Source organism: Dermacentor silvarum, chromosome 1 (genome assembly GCF_013339745.2).
Source record: "Dermacentor silvarum isolate Dsil-2018 chromosome 1, BIME_Dsil_1.4, whole genome shotgun sequence".
Classification (NCBI taxonomy): domain Eukaryota; kingdom Metazoa; phylum Arthropoda; class Arachnida; order Ixodida; family Ixodidae; genus Dermacentor; species Dermacentor silvarum.
The window spans coordinates 37,201,160-37,224,251 of record NC_051154.1 but is presented as its reverse complement, the minus strand read 5'-3'; the positions used below and the strand labels follow the sequence as shown (position 1 = coordinate 37,224,251).

The 23,092-nt window shown below is 43.1% G+C and overlaps 1 protein-coding gene across 1 annotated transcript; it reads right to left on the bottom strand.

Annotated features, from left to right (window-relative positions):
* Window positions 1-1,706: 1,706 nt before the first annotated feature.
* LOC119460520 (V-type proton ATPase subunit B) lies at window positions 1,707-23,069 on the bottom strand. The gene is made up of 12 exons (XM_037721442.2): window positions 22,854-23,069; window positions 22,122-22,177; window positions 21,481-21,579; window positions 18,832-18,925; window positions 18,684-18,761; window positions 18,471-18,610; window positions 18,294-18,398; window positions 17,934-18,031; window positions 12,052-12,409; window positions 11,873-11,977; window positions 5,757-5,886; window positions 1,707-2,859 (listed from the first exon to the last, which is right to left on the bottom strand). Exons 1-12 carry the CDS (start codon window positions 22,936-22,938, stop codon window positions 2,708-2,710), a joined length of 1,500 nt encoding a protein of 499 aa, XP_037577370.1. The 5' UTR covers window positions 22,939-23,069; the 3' UTR covers window positions 1,707-2,707.
* Between the last annotated feature and the right edge of the window lie 23 nt (window positions 23,070-23,092).

The window sequence follows — 23,092 nt, the reverse complement described above, 5'->3', positions numbered from 1 at the left end:
CGTGCTGTTAGGTTGTCCTACTATTTCAGAAAACTTCCCATCAGAACACCTGCCAAGCACATCACCTTTTTTTTGAGTTGCAGACATAAAAAAAAATTGACATTTTTCTTTTGTTTCACTGAGGTCTTGCTACCACATACCAAAATAATTGCTTTCAATGCTTTCATCCAGCCCATTATCTCCCTCATGCAGTTATATTGCACAAAAGCCACGCTTTTATGCTGACTGAGAAAGCTACTACTAGAGGGCACCATTTTTGAAGTTGCTTTATGGATAGAGGTGTGCACATGTTCGAACATGAATAGTCAGGACAATTAGTATTCCATTTCAAAATTATCAAATATTCGTTTGTTGTTCCTGAGCGAAAGCATGAGGCCAATAACTCTTACTGAAGAACTTTGGTAGTATTCTTTGTCATTCAATAAGAATGCCTAGCTTTTAGGAGGCAGCCTAGAAAATTTATCTTGACTTAGGCAAAGCAAATTATTTTTCAATATCGCCATGTTTGCATCCCTTTAAAACTATGTGCAGTGCTGCAGTATTGCACTAATCTCCTTGACAAACACAACATGCTATGTGCATTTGGTGAGGTGCTATTTTCCCCTTGTTCCAATATTGTAATGCAACGATGTACCAGGTAATTGAAAGTCTTTTATAAGCTCTCTCAGTTGACCGGTTGTGAACAGCATTACATGCAAGTGTCAAGTTATATAAATAAGCCTCCTTTGAACCAAATGTGCTCCACACAAACTACATTTGTTTCGAAATTGGAAAATATTTGATTTGATATTCAAGGGCCGTTTTTCTTGAATATTCTTTAAGACTCAGAAATTTCGCTATTCAAATACCCCTACTTATCATGGACAGAAGAAATGCCAGTCCTCCAATATATTTGCCAGGACATTGGCCGGCAACCCTTAGCATTCAGTGTGTGGATGCACCACAATAAGGCCTTTAATTTTAGGGCTTTGTATTTTTCAAACTTGGGGGGAGAAGTCTTTTTACTGAAGAATTTCTCAAAAGCTCTGGCAGGCTAGGGTTACCTTTGCTAAAGATAATGCATGTAGTGCAAAACATTTTTCTCAGAAATAACTAATTTTGCTCTCGGTACAGTCCATAGCTCTAAACATGTTTGCTCAAGTATGTGGTGGAATATACTGATAATTCTCACCATTGACTGACCAGGTCTTTCAGAAAAGGTATAACTGCCAATATCCACACCTTCAGTTCACCTTTGTACTAGCCATTGGCATCAATGTACAGCTGCCACCAGAATTTAGCCAAACAATGTAAAAAGTAATTTTAATTGTGTGGTTTTACATGCCAAAACTATGATCTGATTAGGCATGTCATAGCAAGGGACTCCGGATAAATTTTGACCATCTGGGGTTCTATAATGTGCACCTAAATTTGAGTAACGAGCGTTTTGGCATTTCGCTCCTATCGACATTCGGTCACTACAAGCCAAACAATGTACAATACACAACTATAGCGATTGAACTTTTAAGAAACATTGTATTCTTTAGAATGAAGATGCATTAAGCAAGCACATTCAAAGCACCATAATTAGGAATCTCCAGCACTCTCCACAGAAGAAGCACTAAGGTGTGTTTAGGTCAAGTATGGACTACATATACTGTCCTATTTGGAGCATAAAATATTAACAATTCTCTCCAATACAGCACAACCCTTACTGCCATGTCATGGCAAGTTTATTGGCAGTATTTTGCAGCTTAACATTGACATCTCCGTCACACTGACTGAAGAACATCACCGGTCAAATCGCCGTCTGGAAATCCTAAACATTTTTCTTGTTACTGTATTAACATTTCCTGGAACGGGCATTCTGTTGAGGAATCTAGGTTCAAGCATATCTTGCTTAAACTACTTTCGACTGCAAAATTCCAGAACCCGATTTTACCTGGAAATGGGAAACCTCAACAAAATGGACAGGCATGCCTAGCTTCTGGCATTCAAAAGAAATGGTGAAACAGGCCAAAGAGTCAGACTTGCTAGGCAGTTTGTTAAAAATTCTCTGGCACTTTGTTGCTGGCACTTTTCAGCAGCCTCAAGTTTGCCATGTGCAAGACAACACATCTATGCCCCTTCTGCAGTTACTAGGGTCGCCCCCACACCAAGCATTGCTGAACTTCACTTTTTAGACTGCACCATCTCGGTTGAAGCTGCTAAATGAAGCCACTAGTTTCAAGCACATTTGTCACAGCAAAATACAGAAAAGAAAAAAAAAAACAACTTGATATTTTAAACTTGTTTATTCACCATCAGCTGAAAACACTTAAATAAAATACTGGCACCAGCCTCCTAGACTATTGAAAGCCACTTGTAGCCAGTGTGTGCAACACAACAAGCAAAATGCTGCTGGTGGCAGTGATCACGACAAGATGTAGCCTAAGATGGACAAAAAAAAATTATTGCTACGTCTGCTAGCTTTTACACCAAGCATTTTTGCAAGACACTGCTGCTCAGCATTTAACACTACATAATAACTGATGTGAGCACCATCTTACAACAGCTGAATGAAACAAGTGTACAAGTATACACATTCACTACATTACAAGGTCCTGACCAGCAAAGATGCCGTGCCAGAGTGAAGGTGGGGGAGAAAGAAATACACTGATTTCCTGATTTGGAATGCAAGGTGAAGGCTGGGCCGGCCCCACGTGACTGGAGAGTGCAGCCGGCTTGACTACTTGGCATCGGCACCTTGTCTGCCATCGCGTGGGTAAAATTCCTGCAGTAGTGACTGGGGAATTCGCTTCAGCATCTCCTTGGGGAATATGCGCAGCAACTGCCAGCCAATGTCCAGAGACTCAAAGATAGTTCTGTTCTCGTAGCCTCCTGCAATCACAGAGACGAGGTTACACAGGTTCAATAACTTCACTTGAAACTGTGGATGCACCTTTGGCCTTTTGATGGCCAATATTCACTGGTTCTCAGTCAACACACTTTTCTGCATTATGCATGGTAGAATGGAGAAAGGCAACAAGCTCCAATTTAGAAAGTGTGCCCCCATGCCACAGTACACTACTCCAATGCCATAAATGACCTTTTACATGCCTCAGACTGGCTTTGGCTCATTTTTGACAACTTTAGCAGTGCTTTTAATAGGATGCTTGCCTTAGAACATTACATAATTTCACTTATAGTGGAGCTGTCATAAATAAGCCCCATATCTTGCACCACTACTGGATGCAGCAATCATCATGAGTGTGTAGCATGTCATGTGCACACTACTTGCCTCATTTTCTGGTGCAATAGGAACACTGTTCCATGCACACAAAAACAGTTGCAATATGCAGGCTAGCATCTGTAAAATGAAGGAAACAACTTGAGGGGGGGACGCTACATTTAAAGGCCGGAAATTGGCCCAAAGATTGCAATTTCAGTTATCGTTCTTGCACTTCAAAAACACTTAATTTCCATAAGAGTCATTCCATAAAATTTTGAGTCCCAATAAAGATGCTTTGGAATGTTTTCCCTTGATTCCTCTAACAACAATTTTGACACTTGCAATATTGACACGTGTACTTGCTTATTCCGTCTCAGGCGACTGCTTTTCACCACCTAACAAATGTTAAACGTTGTCGCTCTATCTATCCATAAATGTCCAAATCTATCCGTAAATAAGTTGGCTTTTAAGTGTAGCCACTCCCCTTAAGCGAGCTTCCTCTCCACAAGGAATCTTATGTGGATAATCCATCTTTGATAAATGCCTTATAACGAGCTATGAAATGCTTGAAAGCTTGTATGCATGGTCAGCTATTGAGGTGCTGTGTGCAGACTGTATCCTGCAACATAATGGTGTTTCAGCACCAAATGGCAATGCAACCCACTTGAAGCTGGAGCGCAGACCAGGCGTGAAATAATAAAACTCAATACCGTCAAGAAGCACTAGATTGTGCATCAGTTAGGCCTATAGGCACCCTGCAATGCAGTTTGGCTGTACATGTCGCGCCACCTAGCAGTGGCGGTGAGCACCTGCGAGTAGGCCCTCACCGCCATTTCACCTTGGTCCGTACTGCGCTCAGGCGCGCCTGAAAGCTTCCTTTTCAGATTTTTCAATGGATTCACCGCGAGTCCGCGACCACTCGGCAGCTCCTCCGTGAGAAGTGCGAACAAAAATAACATGCGCATATACTGCTGCTTTAGGTATTTTCACAACCGCGAAGAGGATGTCAGCATCAAATTGTGCCGCTTCCCTTCAAGGCTGTGGGGAGAAACCCGGTGGCTAAAGGTGGATCGTCGTGGTTCGGGCCGTCAAGTAAGAGTCACTCTTGCGAATTTCTGTTGAACTATGACGCAAACGCAAAATTAAAAAAAAAAAAAAAAACATGAGGCAGCATCCATGAAAACGCACAATAAAGCGACAACTGCTTAAACACGCGTGATCTGATTCCCTCTGTTGTAAATTGGTTTGGATAATTGTTTAGCTATTCTCGCACCAAAACAAATGCGCAGTGGTTGTTATGTGTCAAATCTAGCTTCGTAAGCGCTCCGCGTTGGACCTTTGTACGCACTGTAGTTCTTGTGCATTAATAAGGCAACGTGCAGCTCCTTTCTGCGCCTGGATCAAGACGCGATTGCTGAAACCGGGCTGATTCATGCCGACGTTTTCTCGCGTTTAGAACAACAGAACTAAGGCTGGAGTGCACCGCAGCACACATCGAGTATTCGCAAAATAGCACTTCTCTCGCGCACGCTAGCACACATTTGTTCAGGTGTTGCTTAGTGTCAGCTGATTGCTCTGTTATGTTTCAGCGATGATGACCTCTCCCACTGGAGCCCGAATGACAACACCAGAATATGCTCGAGGCACTTTGTCAACGGAGAAAAAAGCGCCATAAAGAATCATTCAAGTTACCTTCCAACTCGCCAAAACCTCGACAAATGTGATAAGCAAGGCACGCTCGAAGTATACTGAAGATACAAATGAAAGTTGAAAAACGTCTACAGCCGTATTTTCCCCCTTAAACGGAATAAATTATTTATTTGTTCACTTACTTTGAGTTCGACGTCGTAAACGTGCTTTATTTGTCGTGACAAGAACTTTGCTGCGATGTCCGTCCTGTTTACTCTTTTGACACGAAATACATGGTTGTTGTCGTAAAGTTGACGTCCTTTCTCGAGTGTCGGTGGTCGAAAATGGGCCTCAATGTTTTCAATTGCCTTAAAAACCACAGTTTAGAACGCCCGACTTGTTTCAAATGAGCGCCGCAGAAGCATGCCTTCGTAGAAGTGGCCGCCTCGGTGTTTCGCGGAACTGACACGGCGGCGCTGACGGCTGAGCCGATCGCTGCGCCGCCTGACCATTGAAGGGAGCCTATAGTCAAGACTTCGACGAAAGCTCGTCTGGTCAGGTAGCATGTTGGGTTAATGAAAATTGCAGTCACTGACCAAGTCAAAAAAGTTGTTTTGACGTTTTGGAGCCTGTAATGTCAAAACAACTTTTTTGACTTGGTCAGTGATCGTAATTTTCATTAACCCATCAGTTAGGCCTATGTGTACGTTAGTGAGCATGTGCAGTAGACATTTTTAAATAAAACAAGAACTTTAGCTTGTAGGCGAAATTAGAATTCAGAAAGCTTACAAGCAAGTGGATGACTTAGCCGGTTACTTTACACCAGAGGTGCACACACAGTGCAATGAAGATACAGCCCACGACATAGTGTCCAAAAATGCTTTCTGCAACAGCGAAAGGGCGATGTCTTGAGCTTCAACTATACATGTACTCTTACCTTGGGAGATGAAATTCTTTTCAAACTTTGTAAGGAACTCCAGGTAAAGCAAGTCCTCAGCGCTTAAAGCTTCTTCTCCAACAACTGCCTTCATTGCTTGTACATCTTTGCCAATGGCGTAGCAGGCATACTACACAAAAATCAAAATGAGGTTAGAAAGTAATCCACGAATGTTGAACACCTAGAGACAGTGACAAAATACACTGCTCAACTTATTCCCACGACCTTTTAAAATTGAACAGCAAATGATACTTCAAAGATTGCAGAAATCAATGCTATGCGAGATGTTTAGCGGGTAGCTGGCTATCTAGCCTTGTTTAGGGTTGCAAAAAGTGTTACCAGATGGTTGAATGTGTCCATGTGATGCGAGCGTGTGTGCAACAATGATAAGATGATGGCACATTGACAACAATGATGGCAATGACGACAGAGACAACAATGGCATGAAAATGCCTGTGGTGACGGTGACATGGCAACAGCAGCAGCATGACGGCGACCATTCCTGAAGGTGGTGCAGTGTATCAAGGCAAGACATACCTAGACACTAAGTTGCTGGAATAGCCAACGAATGCTTCACATTAGGAAGCCAGTTCTTTGCACCTCTGTGAAAGGCACTAATGCTGACAACATAAGCATTGAAAAACTTGCATAAAACACCTGAAAAAAAAAAAAAAAAGTGTTTCACTGTTGTTACAATTAGTTATAGCACACTCGGGTGCATTCTGCAAGCGTTAGACGATCTCTTCTGTTGAACATGCATGAATGGTCGTACGCTTCTGTAAAACGTTGCAGCTGCATTTTGCAGTGGAGCTGCTGCACACTCTCTATCAGCCCAAGACTGACGCCGTGATCAGACTGAATCACTTTGCCTGGCAAAATGCCAACGCTGCTTCAACACACCTGGCTTCTTTTTCTCCGGGCAACCTTGGGAGTCCATACCGACCTTAGAGTGCAACTGCAGCAATCTTTCGGTGTCCACTGACTTTAATAACATTTAATACATAGTTCTCTATTGCACTCTGATTATCTGTGCCAAACGACATGACTGCAAGTCATTTAGTTTTCCTAAAAATTAATTTTAAAGATTGCTTGCATCTTCCCAACTCATTCCCACGAATGTATAATATTTTACTGGCCGCCTTGTGTTTGCGACGTCAGAGGCTACACCAAAACCTCGCCCAGAAACTACGAAGCTGGCTCCTTTTTCTACGAGATGAGTGCCGACAATCATCATTTTGAATGACGTAATAAGCAGTGCTTCTCTTCGTCTTGCCGCAGTACAATGCGTTAAGCTTGGGGCATGTCAGCTGCCTGGCGCAGTGGCGGCAGCGGCGCCGACAGCCCCTCTCCGGACATGGAGGGGGGCTGTTGGCATCTACCCTGCATCACTGTTGGGCCAAGTCAATGTCGTCTTTGATTTCCGAATCATCACCTACGGTTGAAGAAAGGATGAGAGGACTCTCATCATCTCTTTGCTTGAAGAACAAAACCTTAGTGCATCGCTTTTGTTTTCACTGTCAGAGTCGAGCAGCGGATTTTTTTGCATGAGTGACTCACGTGCAAGCTGTCAGTTGCAGACGCCATCATTCCAAATCTGCCAAAAGGCGCGCGATTCCAGAAACTCAATCTTTGAGCACTGACGAAGTGCTGCCATCTATGTAGTATAAAACAGACAGCAATAAATGCGCCCCTCCAGTGCTGACAAAATGGCAGCCATCTATGATGGAGAATGCGGGGACTGAATCAATGCGGCCTTCGAGGCGCTGAAAGAGTGCTGACATCTATGTAGAAAAAAAAAAAAAGAGCAAAATAAACGCTGGTATCAAACACTGGCAAGGCCAGCCGTCTATTATGTTGAAAAAAAAAAAAAAAAAAAGAACTAAGGGGACGTACCAAGTTCGTCATAATTGCTTTGAAACGAGGAATATTGCCGTTAACGAGCTAAGCTCAGCGAAAGCAAAATTTACTAGGATCGCGTTGATGAACTGAGCTCGTCCAAAACATTTAAGGGGTTAAGTGACGTGTGCGACAACTGCGCATGCCTCCGCCAGGAGCAATCACTGCATCGATGGCAAAGAATTCAATAGGCTGGTGGCTTAGTGGTTGAGCATCCACCTCGTATGTGGTAGGTACTGGGTTCGAAACGCGGTGTAGCCAGAAACCCACCAGTTCTACTGGGTAGAGGTGTCGCCTGGCCTGGTGCTTGGCTGCTTGTATGGGTTTGCATCTCGAAAGGGAGCCATATAGAGTTCTCTAGGCGCAATTCCTAGGCGTGCCTTGTCGGAGAGCATCTGCGCGGCTGCGAGAGGGAACTAGAGCCGCCACCAGGCACCTACCATTAAAATAAGTACAAATGCGCTCCCGCCCAGTTGCTCGGCCATTATGGAATCTCGGCACTTGGAAAGGGATGCAAGTCTTCAACCCAAGGGCATCCCCGCCTAATAGGTGCTTTGGGATGCCACATGGGAAATTGCCGCCATGGAGCGGTCCAGACATCCCCCTCCCTCCCTTTTCAAGGCTTTGTTGTGCCCACAGGGTTTGACAAGATTTGCATGATGCAAACTACTCCTTCCCCAGAACAGTTAATCTCTAAAGAAAGCAGAGTGTCAGGCCGGGGGACACCTGTGCCCATGGGATAACTGGTGGGAACCCGTCGGCAGTGTGGCTTTGAACCCATGCCCAGTCAAGGGTAGTTTTTTTAAAGTATCGATAATGTAAAAAATTATCTATCATATTACTATCATTTGACAACTTCCATTTTTGATGGTGCTTTTGATAGTTTTGCAAACGTTGGCTAGTTACTTTGCCAAAATTAGACGAAAGACAAAATAAATAACACTCAGTTCATGCTTTTTCTAAATTTTGGCAAATTATTTGCCTCCACTGCCAAAATGCCAAACCACCCACTGGCCATCACCCCCTATATATATTCATACTGAAAACAAACCAGTGTTACTAAAGACCAACAAAAGTAGCTGGTCTAAGTCTCAAGGTGCCACAAAAATTTGTTGCAGCACAGTTTATCACATATTTCTTTCTGCTCTAACAGAATGTTTACATGTGTGACTCAATTTTTTTTTTCCCACTAGGAAAGAAAAAACCTGGCTGATTCACAAACCATTTTACACAAAGGAAAATTAAAACTTTACCTTTATTTCAGGCCATGGCGGGCACATTCATGTGTGTGTATATATATGTATATATATATATAAGAATTTTTCAGTTATTGTATTAGCACAGTAGTAAATGATTATTCAGTTCAGTATGGTTTGCAAAGCTATGCCACCATAGCTTAAGCTCCGCCCCACTGTGTCAAAAACACCATGTGTTTTGTTATGACAGAAAGCTGGGCTAGTTGGATTTCTGATAACTGATGCATTTCCAGCACTTTAGAAGAAACAGAAAATATTCAGAGAGTAAAACAGAACAGGACAGGGAGGACACTGGTCCTTCAAGTGTCAAGTTGAAGACCAGCATCCTCCCTACCCTCTTATCTTTTACTCTAAATATTTTTTGTTTCTTTCGAAGCACTGGAAGTGTTGCATGTTTTGTGTTAAGCTTCCTGTGCTCAAATCAGCATTTTGGGGTATCAAACTCAGTGCATCAAAAATGATACTACTGACTCAGCAACCGCAGTGCGGAGGGCAGATCTGCAACACTAGAAGATACATGCTCACTGTGAGAAGGAAGAGTGCTGTGATCACCACCTCCTGCACAGCTTACTAGGGACTTTGCAGGCCAATGCCACCAAGCTTATATCACATGGACCACCTTTAATAGCTAGTATATGTACGCCAAAATGCCCTTCGTTATAGTGTGATGAGATTCAGCAAAGTGTGGCCAGTTTGTGGCAATATCAATTCTTACTGTAGGTAAGTGCCAGGAACTAAAGTAGAATGATGTCAGCCGTTTTCAGGATCAAACAGGCTAATGTAGTCAAGAACAAAAAATGTAATACTGGCTTTGTTTACAATGTATCATATTTGAACATTGTTGGCAAAATTTTTTCCTTACCTGGAAAAATCTTCAAGTCAGTTTTGCTCAGTGGTTTTTTAGATTTTGCAAAATTGACAATTCGGACCACTACCACACACAACCTGCTCAAGCTATCAATTTTCTGTTCCACTTTCCGTGTGCATAGACCGCAAAAGGCAGTTTCAATGAGAAGCATTATTTCCTCATACCAGGCACATTGCAGTAGGTAGGTTCCTGTTCAGCCTCGTTTCGTGCCTCAAAAAAAGTGTGTCCAATGGTGGGATTTGAACTAGGGTTCCTCAGCCAACATCACAATGCTGAACATGCAAAGAAAAACTTGCACCCCTGGAGCTTATCTTGTCTCCAAACAATCATCTATCTTGTGTGCACTTTCCTTAACATTCATTCCCAGTACTTTCAGGTTATGAACTGGCCAGTGGCGTAGCCAGATTTATTTTTCTTTTGAGGGGGGTGGCTGGGAAGGCCGCAAAGTAACACAAATTTTGGGCGGGGGCACGTGCCCAGTGTGCCATCCCCTGGCTATGCCACTGCAAACGGCATGCGCGTAGCAGTGTAACAGCGTTTCTGACAAGAAAGTATCAGCCATGCATTTCTAAAAAAAGTGCGTGCAAGACAGACGATAAAATGTATAGGGATAAAATAAGCTCCAAGGGGTAAAATTTTTTTACATTGTACCTATTAGGCCACGGACACATGCATTCTTGTACCAACTAGCACTTTGAGACCATTGGCACAAGCATCACTTTGCATAGCAACAATTTGCTTAGAAAAGAGCATGTGCCAATTTCCATTAGGGCACAGATGCAGGAATGGAATGCGTAATGAATTGCCATGCCAACCTTACCACCGTCCTTCGCCGGCATTACATCAGATAGCATTAATAAATGGCCCCTGCCAGTTTTTTCTACCGATCCTTCCTTGCGACAGATACTGCTTTGAGACACTATGCGACGTTGCACCACCTTTTTATAACAGCAAACACTAATGCCATATGACATTGTACCACCTTCGTGATTGGCCCATGTTGGAACAAGTTGCAATGTTTCTTCACCAGTGTATAAAATAAATCAATTGTCCTGTTATCGCTGTCACGCTGTTATCTTGCTGTTGTCATACACGTGCTCGCATCACACACACAATCACTCGCCTTACATGGACACATCACACCATCTGGTAACACTCTGTGGAACCCCAAACAATGTTAGATAGCCAGCTAATACCTGCAAAATGTTTCGAACAACATTTCCACATACTTCTTTTTAAGCATAGTTTTCTGAAACAAAGAGAAACAGCAGTCAGAACCGGCGCCCTGTGCGTAAAGCGCTGGTGATGCGCCTGACTGACTGGCACTTCTTCGTATCTCATATGCTGGAGATGCGCCGGGCTAATCGGCTTCGTTACATGTGTTAAAATATTGTGAAAACTTCAGTGGGTCTTTGGTTTTATTACTCAACATTTAGAAAGTCTAGAAAGTGAATTTTTATACTGCATACATACATACGGTTCCAATTTATTCTCGTGCACTGTCATTTGTCTAATAATCACGCCAATTTCCAAATATGTTCATTTTAATTTACGTAACTTGCCACTTTGCCATCTTCAATTTCTGGCAGTTTCACGAACTGATGTCTTCAATATATGCTATGTTAATTCTTGAAAGACATCTTTCAAATTTTTTATTTAGTTACTGAGTGTGAGATATAGTAAGACAATTCATTTCAAATGGAACAAAGTATGCAAGTACATTCACAGACAACCTTTCTTGCACAATGTCTTGACATTCGCACTTTTACCTCTCTCCATCATAAAAATTAAGAGAATGGAACTATAGTCGGGTACAACTTAAGAAGGCAGGAGAGGTCCCGTCCCAATAACCAAAGCACGACAGCCAATTGCCTCCGCGACTAAAATAGTCCCGCTGACGCGACTCGGCTCAGCTCTAAGTGTGTACTGCCATGTTCTCTGTTGGCGAGGTCACCGTCCGTCCGGCTCACGACATCCGTCTAGAGCAAGTGCCCATTGGTGGAGGCTCGTGTGCGTCCACCTTAAAGGGGCAAAAGCTGCTGCCTTCTAAAGTTGTGCCCGACTATAGCATTGGCTAAGATGAAAATGACACTTACCAGCTGGTTGGAGACATCTGCATGGTCCTTCCTCGTCATGCCTTCTCCGATGGCAGATTTCATAAGTCGAGACAGGGATGGCAACACATTGATGGGTGGATAGATCTAGAAATGTAAAGATAGCCACTTTCACACTCTGTATTGTAACAATGCACAGCAGGTGAAAGCACCGCACTGACCTGCCGATTGTGCAGCTGCCGATCAACATACACTTGGCCCTCAGTAATGTAGCCTGTCAAGTCAGGTATGGGGTGAGTGATATCGTCATTGGGCATGGTTAAGATGGGAATCTGTGTGATGGAGCCATTGCGGCCCTCCACCCGCCCAGCCCGCTCGTATATGGTGGCCAAGTCAGTGTACATGTAACCAGGAAAGCCACGTCGACCAGGGACTTCTTCTCGGGCAGCAGATACCTCTCGCAAAGCTTCTGCATATGAAGACATGTCAGTCAGGATCACCAGTACGTGCTTCTCACACTGGTAGGCCAGGAACTCGGCAGTAGTCAGGGCAAGACGTGGTGTGATGATCCTCTCAATACTGAAAAGTAAAGGAGGCCAAGCAAGTGCACAAGTGAGCAAGCCACTTCTGTCTGGTTTCAACAGGCATTTATTAAAATACACTGACAACAGTTTTGTCTCAATCATACACTACTTTGATCCATAAATGAATATGCGAGAGAGATCAAAAATGCACATGGTGCAAATCAGTGAATGACAAAGAATTCATTATGGGCTTAGCTGAGGCTGTTGCATATCCACAGCTCCTGCCTTCAAAAGCTGCACAATAGCTACATTTACTGTCTAATGCAATAGTGTGGCAGTTATATGGCCCTTACGAACAACTGGTGTGTGCTGCAAGTGGTCCATGACTGTGGATGTAGAGAGAACAGCTGTCCCAGAGTGTGCTGCTCTATTTACTTGGAAACTATGCAAACATGCAACGGTAAAAAAAATAACACCATCAGACCAACAAGCACATGGAGAAGTTCCACCAACACCTCAAAATGGCAATAAAGTGTTCATGAGATGCGTTTGCATAGTCCTAGTGTCCTGCCCCTCATCCTTCTCGGTAAGCCTCACTTGAACATTGTACCAGTACTGAATTATTAACGCTTTGAGGGTCAATGCCGCAAATGTACGGTGCCACAAACAAGTCCCAAATGGTCGACGCTGTATATTTACGGCGCCGTCTGTAGGTTAAAAAAACGCGGCACTTTTTCAACTCTTTGTTGCCTAGCAAGTGCTGCTGCCCTGTGTGGATACAAATTAATTTTTTTCTGCTCCGTAGTCTCTTGGTTTTTATTCCACGACATCTTTACGCTGGCGTTTCAGCGACCACTCGCGCATCATCACGTGCAAGAGCGTGTGGCAGTTAGTTTTGGTTGTGTTCCGCTAGCTGTTTCCGTTTGTCGCACTCGTAAAAACTGGCGTCTATCTGGTTTCTAATCTCTCAAAGGGTCACCGCTAGATGCTCGCTCATCTGTTGCCCACAGGGTTGCAATTACATCTGCTCAGAGGCGGGCACTGGTATATACAAACGATGCTGCTGTATATGAACGATACTGCCATGCCTGCGTTTTTTTTCTTGAGACTCAGCTTGCAAAAACCGATGGAACAAAGGATTACAGCCAGTTTCCGACTCATTCGGTTTTTCTGATGGGCGCACAACCATAGAGTTCTCTTGCGTGCGCTCACACACACGGTTCGATTATGCTATGGGTGTGCGCACTGGTTGCTCTGCTGCAAGCAAGTCTAGCGGTGATTCCTTCGATGAGTACTACCCAAGTGCCCCCCCCCCCCAAATCTGAATATATCTATTTCAGTGTATCTACTTTTTTATTCTTATAAGTATTTATGGAAGTCCATCTGTATTCATGAATAAACAATGCATGTCTACCTACGAAAAATATTTTTTGTCACATTATATGGTCACAAAAAAAAAAAAAAAATTGAGGTCAATTTTTTTTTTTGGAAATAGGCCAGCCTGAAGATTTTAAATCTGCAATAATAAATTTGATCCTGGGGGGTCACTTGTGCCGAAAAAAATTGACCCTCAAAGGGTTAAATGGCACGCCTTTCTGCCTGCCAGCATGGTCACCTCTTCTGCTCACTCTTCCTGCTACTATGTGCAACAGCTTTGTGCCCTCTTTAGGAATCTTCAGCCCCGGATAACCTGTTCAGAAACCTCCTTGCCCAGTGTACATGATCTCGGACCTTGCGATATGCACTCGTGTGTTTGTCTGATATGGCCACACATACCTCCTTCCTCATGCTTCCACATTTTTAATTTAAATTCTGGAGTTTTTATGTGCCAAAACCCAGACCTGATTATGAGGCACACAGTGAGAAACTCCGGTTCACTTTTGACCACCTGGCGTTCTTTAATGTGCCCCTAAATCTAAGTACACTTGCAGATTTCACCCTCATCAAATTTTAGCTACTGCGACCAAGATAAAATTGTGACCTCATGCTGAGCAATGCAATGCCACAGCCACTAAGCTACCGCAGTGGGTCATGCATCCACATTACCTCAATCCTTTTCCTGTCATATAATGCCGTGTTAAAACCTAAGCAGCAGAACTCAGCCGAAAGTGGTAAAACCAGTGCTGAAACTGGCCTATGCCACCCTCCCTGCGCCATCACTGCTGACAACCGGCCTTTACGTCTCCTACTGTCAACACAACCATGTATGTGCTGCCACGTTATTGCTTGCCAAACAGGCATTGCTCTCAGGGGTTGGCATCTGTGTTCTATCCCCTTCAGTCACGTTGTGCACATTTGTGCACGCGACTTATTTTTGCCACTTCTGTGCAGCTGTGGCAAGGAATAGACCACAACAATTAAGCTTAGGGTAAATTAATTATGGAGTTTTACGTGCCAAAACCACGGTCTGATTATGAGACACGCCGTAGTGGGAGACTCCAGAATAATTTGGACCACCTGGGATTCTTTGATGTGCACCTAAATTTAGTACATAGGTGTTTTGGCATTTCGCGCCCATCGAAATGCAGTTGCCGTGGCCAGGATTTGATCCCGCGATTTCGTGCTGAGCAGCCCAACACCGTAACCACAAAGCAACCACGGCTGGTTAATCACTCTAATTATGGTGAATAATCATAAAATGCAGAAAGTCATTCTACCACCTTGACTTGCTCTTAATGGAGTCTGCAGCACCTTGGCATAAAATTATGTAAATTTCATACATTTATCGAGAGGCGACCATAATTCGTGACTGAAGAGGCTATAGTGGCAGCCTCATGGCCACCACCAGAGGCTGGCCACAAGCAGTTCCTGGTCTGACAGCTGCTGCTCCAGGATTAGAAAGGAAATATATGTCCTAGAGCCTCACTACATGGTTGTAGCCATCACTGGCCTCATCCTTAGGCTCCACAACTGATGAAAGTTTTGACATCCCCTTATACGTACAGGACCAAAGCGAGACAGCACTGCTCAAGCTGATTTTGAGGAGCACTAGCACCAAACTGCCAAGTTCAAATTTCTGTATTAAATTTACAAATGACTGACAAAGTATGCAAGCAAAAATATACTACATCTACCGGTCACCTACAATATATCGGCCAACTGCAAGAAGTGATAACAGCACAGAAGGGTAATCAGACGCAATGTGTATTGTCTCAGTTACCACGTAATGCAGTTCACCAATACGAATTGCCACCAACTAGGCCATTTCGTAGCACTGTTTACCTGAATTTGATATCAAGGACTACATAAGCAAGCAACATAAAACTGTAGCACAGCATGGCAAACAACACACAAGAAAATCCCCAAAATACACTGCAGCATCGGTAAGCTTCTGCAACATTCAGTGCGGGCTGCTGATGTTGCAGACTGTGTTGCTTATGTGAAGACACCGTTACGACTTTCCCTACGTTGTCATTCTCACGTTTAATTGTTGGTTTGGTGCTGCAGTGATCCCAATGATTGTGTGCACCATTAGACTAGGATTCAAACCAATTAAGTGCAATGCACTTGTAGGCACACAATGTGTGTGCAGAAGACGCATACTGCTTTGCAGCAGAATAAAAATCTTGATTAGAAAAAAAAAAAAAGTATATATTTCTTCAATCTAGACTGCTAGAATAGGCTGACGGAATAGAATATTGGCAACATTTACACAACCTGGCAACTCTGCAGTCTCCCCACCTATCCTAATGCAGCAGTGACGGCAGTATTTTCCAATTTATTGCTTTCCTTTAGTGTCTTGAAGTTCATGAAAGTTGAAACAAGCTGATAACAATAAGATCATTAAGCAGAATAGAAATCATGTTTTGTAACATGACTGTAGCATTGATTGCTATATAATTACAACAACACTCATCATATTTATTTTATATTGACCCTTTTCGTGGACCTCCCGTGGGCGCTGCCATGTTTGATCACGTGTTGACGCATCCACTGCTTGCCTCAGCTGCCTCCATTGCCTCTGTGTTTACAATGCAAGCGTGTGACGCCGGTGTGGCTCAGCAAACCTCCGTTCAACGCGTATCGTAGACGGTGGCTTTGTGCACGACACGAAGCTTTGACCACAGCTTTAGAGGACATGTAAGTGCTTTCAGAGCGCATGACGCCTTGTCCAAACGGCTTGAGCAGCGTATGTGGTGCTTGTACTAAAAGCGGGGCTGGAAATGTATTCCAAGTTATCCAAACTTTCCGCTTATGAATTAAATCGGGATCAGTGTGCTCTTAGTTCTTTATTTGGCAAACATTTTGAAGCAGCGGCTTGTCATGTTTCTGACTCAGCAAAGTTCCTCGGTGCGGCCACTATCTGATTGTTTATTTTCAGGCTAATCACTCGTGGGTGTGTTCTGCTGCGATATATTTGTTCTTGCAGTGCACAAAGCTTGGAATGTAAATGTTCTGTACTTTGCGGTAGCTTGTAGCAAAGATGTAACGCTAGTCCCTCGCTTACTGTGTGGACCGTCGCGAAACGTTCAGCTTCAAACATACATGTCTTGCCGGTGTAGTCGCCGTCACTCATGCGTTGGCACATTGGTTCAATTGCGCTCCCATTCACTTATTACTGATACGTTGGCGATAGGGTGGGCGTAAGGTTGTGTGCGAGTCAGCTGATCACACAGTAGCAGGGCGGCAGAAGCAGTAATGGTTTCGTATTTGTGCACATTCGCTGAGGCAACGTATGGCGCGCTGCCGAAAGCGCCATACGTGAGAGCAAACTCTCCTCGAAAGCAAACTGCTTTCGAGAGCAAACTGCTCCTCGAAAAGGGTCAATACCATTTGTCTGCATCGATACAGACAAGCCAGCAAAGACAGAACATTATGTGTACAGTAGGAGAATGGCAGCAAACTTGAAAAAGAGAAAAATCGAGAGGCAGACATAGACAAAGCGACAGGAAGGTGCTGGATGTCAGCCGCTCGATTTTTCCCCTTTTCAAGTTTGCTGGCATTCTCCTAGTATAACCTTGTATCCACTAGCCCAACAAGCCACTCATGATTATGTGTACACTCATGAACAACGCAAATATAGAGCTCCATTTAGGCTGAAGTTGAGCGCGTCAGTTCACTTTTAAGCATTAGCTGCAGAACTGTTAACTTGCTCCTACATAGTAAGCAATTGTAAGTTTTCCAAGTCGTTTCCTTCTATTCAGGGCCTGGAAGTCACGTTTGGGAAGGAAGTTATTCCCCATGTTAACCAGGAGTTAAATCAGCATACAGGGCTCATAATCAGCAAATGTTCATATTTTTGAATTTTCTATGCCAATACCAATACCACTGAGAGTAATCCGATAGTTTCGTGATAATCAGAAAAGAAAAAAAAACCATCACTGCACCATTCTTGTGCACCAAGGTGCAGTCAAATATAGTATTCCTATGGCAGCGACGGCCGAAAAATGAATAATAGTGCACCTTTTCTATATGGAGGGGCTTAATCTTAAATGAGCTCAATCTTCATGTATACTTTTAAGACTAAGTGGCATACCAAACAACAAAATGTACATGCCAGGGATGCAGAGCCCCGAGAATAACATTACAGAAATTCTAAATCGGGCAATGGCAGCCAGCATGCCATTTCAAAGTCTTACGTTGGGTCATTTGCCAAGTTCAGGAACAGACACACATTCTCCATGGAGCCATTCTCTTCAAAGTCCTGCTTGAAAAATCTTGCAGTTTCCATGTTCACCTGTGAAGAACCAGATGAATGCCTTGCAGTTTGACAAAAATGACCATGACATAACCAATGACTAGTAGTTCAGTTGTTCAAAACAGCTGAGCTGCTACAGGATCTGCATAGCCACACTAAGCATTCTCGGATGGCTGCAACAGTTTAGGAACATGGGTAACAGTACTCATGAAAGACGACAGCATTCTGGCTTATAAAAGGCTAGATGTTGCACAGCTTTTTTCACAATACATGTCAATTCTCAAACAGTAGGTATACTTACACCCATAGCAGCAAAAACAATGGCAAAGTTGTCTTCTGAAGAGTCAAGCACACTCTTTCCAGGAAGCTTCACAAGGCCGCCTTGACGACAGATCTGGGCAGCAATCTGAAAATACCACCAATGGTCAGCACCTGCATTTGCATCTTTCCAAACATGAGTGACTACAAGTCCACCTACATCGTTGTGAGGAAGACCAGCTGCAGAGAAGATGGGAATTTTCTGGCCTCGGGCAATACTGTTCATGACGTCAATGGCAGAGATCCCAGTTTGAATCATTTCTTCCGGATAGATACGAGACCATGGGTTGATTGGCTGGCCTGAAAAAAAAAGTTATTAAAAAAATAAAAGTATCTTAACAACTTCACCAAAATGAATGGCACAACTCCTCACCCTGAATATCCAGGAAGTCTTCAGCCAACACTGGTGGACCTTTGTCAATGGGTTTGCCGGAGCCATTGAATACTCTGCCTAAAATAAGATGGGCACGAGACAATGAAACACTTGTTCTATCACAGGCACTTAAAAAATAAGAGCTTACCAAGCATGTCTTCAGACACTGGGATTCGCAAAATGTCTCCAGTGAACTCGCACACAGTGTTCTTGGCATCAATACCGGATGTGCCTTCAAACACCTGAAGAAAAAACATGCCAATGCTTATGCCACCTCACCAGTACAACAGGCCAACGGATCAATGCACCCCAATATATGTAATGCACCCCACCATGCAATGTATATTAAGTTGAATTAAGTAGTCCAGGTTGATGCTGCCGAAAAGGTGAGTACAACTGCGAGTTGAGTGGCAAAGAGCAAGAGCTTGCAATTTATTTACTCCTTGCAAGAACTTCATAACAATCTGGAGTTGACTATTATATTTAAAAATGAGCTGAATATTGCCTTTGCTGCAGTAGATGTAAAACTTAGCTTTACTGAGAACAAAGCACTACAGCTTGTCACTGAGGTTGCAAGAAATCTATAAAAGAAACATTAAAGTGCTATCAGACCTGGATAAATTTTCTGAATTGTACATTTAGGACCCACTGTGAAGGGCAAGGGCCACAAGGGAATGAAACGAACAGACTAGATGGTAATGTGGTCACTTAACACTTGCTGTGCATGTTATGAAAAACAAAAGTAGTCATAAGAAGTTACCTGCAAAAAAAAAAAAAAAATGTTTTAATCTCATGGATGCAAGCAAGCATGCACATAGAAGAGACTGACTTTTTTGAATATGGTAATTAAACTTGTTTAGCCACTAGGCAATACTGTCACAAATATCTGAGCCTATTTATTCCTGTACTCAAAGAAAGAAGCCTATGGTTTCACTAAAAGAACTGCCTGCTCTTTTCAACTTCCCATCACTTTTTGCATTTTAAACATTATTGCTATTGACTGGATTTCTTTAGATGTTGCCATCAAGCAGTGCTTCCAGCAGAAGAAAAAGTGCAAGAATATCGTTATTGATGAGGCAATGACACCATCTGATAGAGAACAATACCACTGTGCCTACACTATGTCCTTACAGAGACCGAGTAGCATGCCAAAGGGCTGCGCCACACAATCTCGAGGTTGTCCCGATAGAAAAGCTTGACAATGATTGGTACCTGCCGTGGTGTTTCGCTGCTAAGCACAAGGTCGCGGGATCAAATCCCGGCTGCGGGGGCTGAATTTCGATAGAGGCGAAATGCAAAAACGCCTGTGTCTCGTGCATTAGGGGCACATTAAAGATCCCCAGGAGGTTGAAATTTCCTTAGTCCCCCACTAAGGCACGCCTTAGTGGGGGAACCACAATTTAATTTAATTTGATTTAATGATTGGTGGAACTTGGGGGGCATCATTCCCATAAGTGTGGCAGCACTGTTTCAAGTGTAATTTGAACAACAATAAGGACACAGAGGCAGCCAAGACGTGAAAACTTGGTTGCCGATAGCTGTTCATACAAGGTGCATTCAAACGCGAGAAATGTTTACGAGGAGATGCTCTTAATACCAGACACATTCCATACCTTTCATAAAAGATGCTGTAGGGCCCATAAATAAAACTTCAATTTTAGCTAACCTTGCCCAACTAAGCAGTGTAATGCCATGAAACAAAACAAGAGACTAGCTTCACTTATGTTTAGCATTTTATATCAGGGCTACCAGAGCACCACATGAATTAACACTGCAGTTATGTTTATGAAACTTGAGCTCATTGGTAAAAATGGCAGCTCTACTGCCAATCCCCCAGAAAAAAACAGGAAACGGGTTTCAAACTGGGATTTACCAGTGCATCACATTAGGCACAAGAAACCACAAGCATACAACATGTTCAGCCATTACGTAATAATGGCTAGCATCATATTAGTGTACTATACACAATTTGAAAGCAAAACTGCTTAAGTTTGGCTTAATATGCTTGATATTCCACAATATGCATAAAGTTGCAAAAGGCAGTTAAACATTCAGGTTCTGGGCTAGCAGCTTCTACAAATACTGTAATATAATTTAATTCCAAAATAGTGAATCAAAAGCAGAAGCACTGATGAAAATGACATTTAAAATGTGTTGCACACATCTTGAAACACTTCTGATTGCACCTGTGCTGAAAGTTTGAATAATGTATGTACAGTGTTTTAGCAAAACAAGTTGGAAAGTAGACGGCCGAGTGTTTGCTCTCGACGCCAGTGTGTCATAATAAAGGTTCACTTTAATTTGTTTTTCAAAATGTTTTACATCAGGCATACTTTTCAAGTGTTTGGATAGGTGATCTCTAAGCGTGCTAGACATGAAATAGTCTATGTATTCATATCTGACATTCCTGTAGAGAACTCCAGCATGAAGTCAACATTCTGTGCACTTGACAAAACTTGCTGATAATTAAACAGTCTCAATCCACACTGCAGTTGTATGCTTTACGTGATCCTGAAGATACAAGAAATGAGATGAAAGTAAATTTTCAGTCATGACAGGTGGCTGATTCTGGCAATAATGGCAGTGTGGGGGCAGCTGAGTGAATGAAGAGAAGTGAAAAGAATGGAAAACGAAATGGATTGCTACAAGACATGGACCGCAGATATCAATTTTGAGTTGACAGGAGCAACTGACTAGATAAATGCGTGCAAGTAGACATGTTTTCCTGACAGCCTCTATTACCAAGCACAAAATAAAAATTTTTAATGAGAAAAAAGTTGAAGACGTCGATCCATACCTGTACAACAGCTTTTGATCCACTGACTTCCAGTACTTGCCCAGTGCGGGCAGTGCCATCCGCAAGGACCAACTGAACAATTTCGGCATATTTCGGAAACTGAAAAAGGTTAGAAGATCATGAGACTGACTAAATGCTGTTGGGAAGCAGTTATTACTGTACTAGTAAGAACACATTATTGCACACATACAAATAAACAGGGATAGCAATCTCTTTTTAGTAGCTCCTGCCGAAGAATAGATTTTATGGTAATAAAGTGCTCTTTCCACTGAGTACACTGCAGAAGAAGCACATGTGTGCCCTAATGAAGCATGTCCGCAATATTTACTGAATGAGTACAGCAAGGTAAAATTTTTCTACAACTACTGTTTGTGCCCACAGTCAGCGTGCTCTCTTTAATGGCTGCAGAAATATAACATTACAAGAGGCACATTTAAAATAGCGGGGAAATTCCCGAACATTTTCACGCTGCATGCATTTCGTACTTTGCACGTACTCAACCAATACTTAGCACCAGAAATGTAGTCGCAGCATTCACTCACTTTCTCTCTCCCTCACACACACACACACACACACAATAAATAAACCACCTTGCAGTTTAACAGAGTTGCAGTGCCTAAATAAACTAAGCATAGAATCACCTTGACTTCATCCAAAATGACCAAGGGGCCGTTGACACCACAGACGGTCTTGTATACTAGAAGTAAAAAAGCGCTTATTACACAAACCACAAAACTCGAATTACCAACTCAAAACTTCTTTGCACAGCGACACTGACAAAAATTGGACCAAGTCTATATACAAACCTACCAGTACAGTCCAACCCCAGAAGTTATATGAACCATGTGGCGGTAGTCATTACACAGATAGTTAAAAAGTATTGTTCCAGGAAGAAGTAATACAGAAGGCAAAATACGTAAACCGTTCTCAAACTAGAAGTAGCAGCGCACTACGGGCGTTATCCCGCGAGTAGGCACATGACATCCGCAGTCACATGACTACGGGCTCAGTGCAACTGCTTGAGCTGAACTCTGTAAACGCTGCTCTAATGTTTATTGCGAACGGTTGTTGGTTACTAGAATCAACTTAACTGTTTTTTGATCTTCGAAGTGTCTATTTCACACAAAATAAAAGCGCGGTAGGTGCGATACTGGAACAAATGGGTAGGCGTCAGACTCAACAGCCCACATTTGAGCTGCTGAATGTGAGTGAGCAGTGGGGCTCGCAAATCTTTCTGGTTCGTAAAAAGGATATTACTATATAAATTTTTTCACTACAGTCCTCCCACACTCTTGGCAAGGAACACTAACGTTGCAGACTTCAGTGTGAAACCAGCTAAAGCAGTCGACAGGCACTATCGGTGAGCTGCTTACCCAACCGTGGCTGAGAAATGTAATCTCTTGTGACGGCTAGAGCATGCTCCTTGCTTGCGGCAACAGCTGATTTTGCATCAGGCATTTTCGTTGTAGCTTCGGTGATGAGCGGATTGTGTTAACCTGAAACGTCTCACCGGTTTGCTATCACACAGCTCAGAAACGGCACTCACTCCGGCCGCATTCTATACCCTCCAAACCAGCGACTGCTTCGTCATTAAAGGCGGGGCGCCGCCTGT